This window comes from Triticum urartu, chromosome 5A (genome assembly GCF_056163025.1).
Source record: "Triticum urartu cultivar PI428250 chromosome 5A, HENAU_Tu73, whole genome shotgun sequence".
Lineage (NCBI taxonomy): Eukaryota > Viridiplantae > Streptophyta > Magnoliopsida > Poales > Poaceae > Triticum > Triticum urartu.
In genome coordinates this window covers 680,180,917-680,184,897 of record NC_141877.1, presented here as the reverse complement: position 1 = coordinate 680,184,897, position 3,981 = coordinate 680,180,917, and the positions used below count along the sequence as shown (strand labels likewise).

Here is a 3,981-nt window from a genome sequence, read left to right as displayed (position 1 = left end):
GGGAATTAGAATGACAGAAATGCTATTGTGGTACATTAGCTGATTCCTGAATGAGAATAAACTTATACACAGAGCAAATCCAAATCGTAAATCTAGCTAGTAAGGCAAGATCTAAGATGGTCAGAGATGTAAATTGACTCCTGTCTTTATCACATTACTAATGGAGCTTCCAGCACAATACTTGTCCTGCATAATATGCTAATTAATCTAAGCATCAGTAGCAAAATGACTAATAAGAACACACACGCACGCATGACAACGCCTACAGAGGGAGAGAGAAAGCGAGAAAACCTGGGAATGGCTTGGTACCATGTAGGAGACGAAGCCATGGAGCCTGGGCATCTTACGCGGAGCTCGCCGGAGGATTGACAGCGACAACGTCCACCTCGTCAGCGCTATGAACCAGTCGTGGGAAGGGGGTCGCTTCTCGCGAGCCTCACTCCAATCGGGGTTATCCTGCTGTCGTGCATATCAAAAAGAAAGGAGGGGTCGAGTCCGGCGCGGCGCGGCGACGAGAGGCCAGTGCAGGAGCTTGGGGTCGGGAACTGGGAACGGAAGTCAGGTCATCGCCCGGGCGACGAAGGGAGCGAGGGATGGAGGTGGGTCGTGGCGCGCCCGTCGGTCGAAGAGGTTGCCAAACGCCGCGAAATACTGCTCGCCTCGACGCTGCCGCCGGCAAACGGGGCCACCCCCGGCGTCGCACGCATCCGACTCCACCCGCGGCGGCTCGCCGCCGAAACCACCCGCCGCTCGCCGCTTCCTCTCCCAATATTCCAGAAACTGCGGGGAGTGGGCTAGCTAAGCAGTTGCTAGGTAAAAATAAATTATCTTGGCTTTTCTTTTGAGCAAATAAATTACCTCGGCTAGAGCCAGGTTGCATGCGAGTGTGGCTGGGTCGTCCGACCGGGGTGCAGAATAGGTAATTCTTCACCCAGGGTTATTAATAGACTTTCTCTCTCTCTCCCTATATATATGACTTCTCTTCTGTACTCCTGAGAGTATACCTGGACGCGAGCCGAGCCGAGCCGAGCTCGGGCCGAGCCAGCCATTAGCTCGCCCAGCACGAGCCGAGCCAGCCCGAGCTAACTGCTCAGGCGAGCCTAAGTAGCAGGCTCGACCCAAGCTGTGTGCTGGCTCGGTCCAACTCGGCAGCTCGTGTGCACTGCACATCAGCATACAGACTACTCCCTATCTTCCTAATATAGTAGTATTTATATGTGCTAAGTGCTAACTTTGACAGCAAATACATCCAAGTGCTAACTTTGGACAGCATCAACACTGAAGGCCTGAAACTTTGACAGCATGTACACCCAAGTTTGGACAGCATTAACACTGAATGTCTGAAACTATTGACAGAAAAATACACACAGGTTTGGACAGCAAGTACACTGAAATTTGGACATCAAATGCACCCTAGTTTGGACAACACTGAAGAAATTGAGATGAACATAAACCATTCATGAGTTTAGCAAAATAAGATGACATATGTCACATCCATAGTTCAAAGTTCAATGACAACATAAACTTAATAGTCCAAGGTTGAGAAGTTGACATATGTCACATCTAAAGTTCAGGCAACATAAGCCATGCAAGAACTCCATCATTCAAGGGTGACGACCAATATAGATCCATTGCTTGATTTACTTCCATATGCAAATTTAACAAATGCATCTTGATGGTCTTCTCCCTACAATGTATCCTACATGTAACGATGGTTATTGTAAATAAGAAAAGCCTACAAGTAACAAAAGTAAACTAAAAAAATCTTACAAGTAACATACTTACTAGTAGTTGCAATCTGCCACACTTTTAGGCAATTTGACCTTCTCCACATCCTCCTCATCATCATCTTCTTCCACATCCTAGTTTTGTGCAAGTTAGCCATTAGATTTTTAGTTTATGGCAATAACATGATGCATATTGAAATCATACGACATAAAACATAGATCGAAATCATACCAACACATTTAAGTCTTTGTGAGCACCCTTGATATAGCTTCCGCCACACACCAATGCCTCCACCATGTATGGTTTTAGAGAGCTTCGATAATCATCCAGAATTCTTCCACCGGTGCTAAAAGTGGATTCAGAAGACACCGAGCTAGCAGGGATAGCTAAGAATCTTCTTGCCATGTTTGCCAAAACAGGATACCTAAGTGCATTCACCTTCCACCACTCTAGCAGATTGAAAGTGGCAACCATACCCTCATTTGCATCATCCATATAGTTTCTCAATTCACTCTTAGATCGTTTTGTAGAAGTGGATGATAAGAATGAGAGAAACTCAGAATCTGCAGGTGGCATTGAGGTACTTGTATTGCAAGTATTCTTGCATTGAGGTTCAGCTTGCCTCTTTTGAGAATCAAATTTCTCATACAACTTGTCCAAATCTTTCTTGAATGCAGACAACTCAGTTTCAGCCTTATCCTCATCATAGATCTGCCCAAAGCACCAATCCACGTACTTCATTTTGTACCTTGGATCCAGGAAAGTGGCAAGAACCATGACATTGTTTGGTTCTTCCCAATATTTGTTGAACTTGTCCATCATAGCATGTCCCATAGCATTGTAGGTTTTGTCCTTATGAACCATGGCTTTTCTCAAAGCAATTTTGATACTCACAATGTGGGGGTAAAATATGTTGGCGGTGGGATAGGATTGACCTGAAAAGGCTGTAGTCACTCTAGCAAAAGCAAACAACAATGGTTCAATAAGCTGAAACATATCCCATTCTTTGTTTGTAGGCTTCCACTTGTAGTTGGCATCCGAATCAGCATAAGACACCAAGGCTTGCCTATATGGTCGGCCAGTTTCCAACATCTTGTATGTAGAACTCCACCTCGTGCTCTAAGATCATATGAGTTCTCTAAGATCATACGAGTTCTCTTCTTCCTCGGACTCGGACTCATCAGCAGGCACATACACATTCTCATCCTTCTCTTCCTCATCCTGCTCCTGGACACGATCCTCTTCCGGCTCATGTTCCTGTTCAAACAATGATATTTTGAAGGAAAATCCACTAAATATTTGTACGGCAAGTATACTGAGATTAGGACAGCAAGAATGAAGTTAAACATATGCATCCATCTATAGTTTCTACAACAAAACAATTGAGCCCTCAATAAACAGGGGCATTACATGGGCATAAATACTCACTTTTTAGACAGTATATACACTCAAATGCACCCAATGATGTACAACATATACATTCAAACGCGCCCAATGAACAGCCAAATAATAACTTGATTCCTCCTACACAAAGCTAGCTAGGCTAGCAGACTGAATAATAACTTGCTACATCAGAAATAGACAATCATGTTACAGACTGTAAAATATTATGCAATTGCTACAAAATATCTGTAGGCGCAAAACTGGAGGACTCTGGTTGCGTTAGACTTAGTCATATGCAAATCTTCAGGAAACAATCAATTACTTAAGCACAACTGATTATAATGGACAATAGCAGATGGGCATAAATCAAGTGGAAACAATAGGAAATTTACTACTTCTTTTGTTGTTCTCTGGCTTATCCCTATGCATCACACAACAAGCTCACAAGCTTTATTTATATCGAGAGGAAAGAAGAGCAGGCCACTGCTTTGTGCTTACCCAGGACTCAGCTTCAGCCGGAGAAGTAGGCGTGACGGAGGTGTTCGCGGAGCCGGTCCAGCCGGATGCAACAGCAGCTGCCGCCCGCACGCCGATACCTTTGTTGTCAGGTAGACGCCGAGGCGGAGGCGGGGGTGGCACTGCTCGCGCCTGCTGCTTTGCCCTCACAAGCGGGTCAACAAGGACGATGCTTGGATTGGCCTTGGAACGAACGGACGGCTCGATGCCGGCGTCCATGGAGCTGGAGGTCTTGCTTCTGCCCTTCTTCTTTTTTCCAATCGCTGGCTGCTTCCCAAGAATGGAGGTCAATGACCTCTCTTTCTTCTTCTCCATGGCTCCTTGGGCGATCTGGACAAGCGGCGTGTGTGTCAT

General features: G+C 45.5%; 2 protein-coding genes across 2 annotated transcripts; both read right to left on the bottom strand.

Moving 5' to 3' along the window:
- Positions 1 to 558: 558 nt before the first annotated feature.
- On the bottom strand, positions 559 to 2,820 carry LOC147974096 (zinc finger BED domain-containing protein RICESLEEPER 2-like). The gene is made up of 4 exons (XM_087524908.1): positions 1,960 to 2,820; positions 1,824 to 1,862; positions 1,262 to 1,346; positions 559 to 794 (listed from the first exon to the last, which is right to left on the bottom strand). The coding sequence occupies exons 1-4, from the start codon at positions 2,818 to 2,820 to the stop codon at positions 559 to 561; spliced, it is 1,221 nt and encodes a 406-aa protein (XP_087381034.1).
- A 33-nt stretch (positions 2,821 to 2,853) lies between these two features.
- On the bottom strand, positions 2,854 to 3,981 carry LOC147974095 (uncharacterized). The gene is made up of 2 exons (XM_087524907.1): positions 3,610 to 3,981; positions 2,854 to 2,985 (listed from the first exon to the last, which is right to left on the bottom strand). The coding sequence occupies exons 1-2, from the start codon at positions 3,979 to 3,981 to the stop codon at positions 2,854 to 2,856; spliced, it is 504 nt and encodes a 167-aa protein (XP_087381033.1).

Bases quoted from the DNA above. Each gene is read 5' to 3' on its own strand.
- LOC147974096 (XM_087524908.1), bottom strand. From the start codon at position 2,820: ATGTTGGAAACTGGCCGACCATATAGGCAAGCCTTGGTGTCTTATGCT. The intron at 1,347-1,823 runs GTCAAATTGCCT...TTCTGTCAATAG, and splicing joins ATGAGGAGGATGTGGAGAAG to TTTCAGACATTCAGTGTTAA. The intron at 795-1,261 runs GTTAGCACTTGG...CTGCTTAGCTAG, and splicing joins CAGTGTTGATGCTGTCCAAA to CCCACTCCCCGCAGTTTCTG.
- LOC147974095 (XM_087524907.1), bottom strand. From the start codon at position 3,981: ATGACACACACGCCGCTTGTCCAGATCGCCCAAGGAGCCATGGAGAAG. The intron at 2,986-3,609 runs GTAAGCACAAAG...TTGTTTGAACAG, and splicing joins CGGCTGAAGCTGAGTCCTGG to GAACATGAGCCGGAAGAGGA.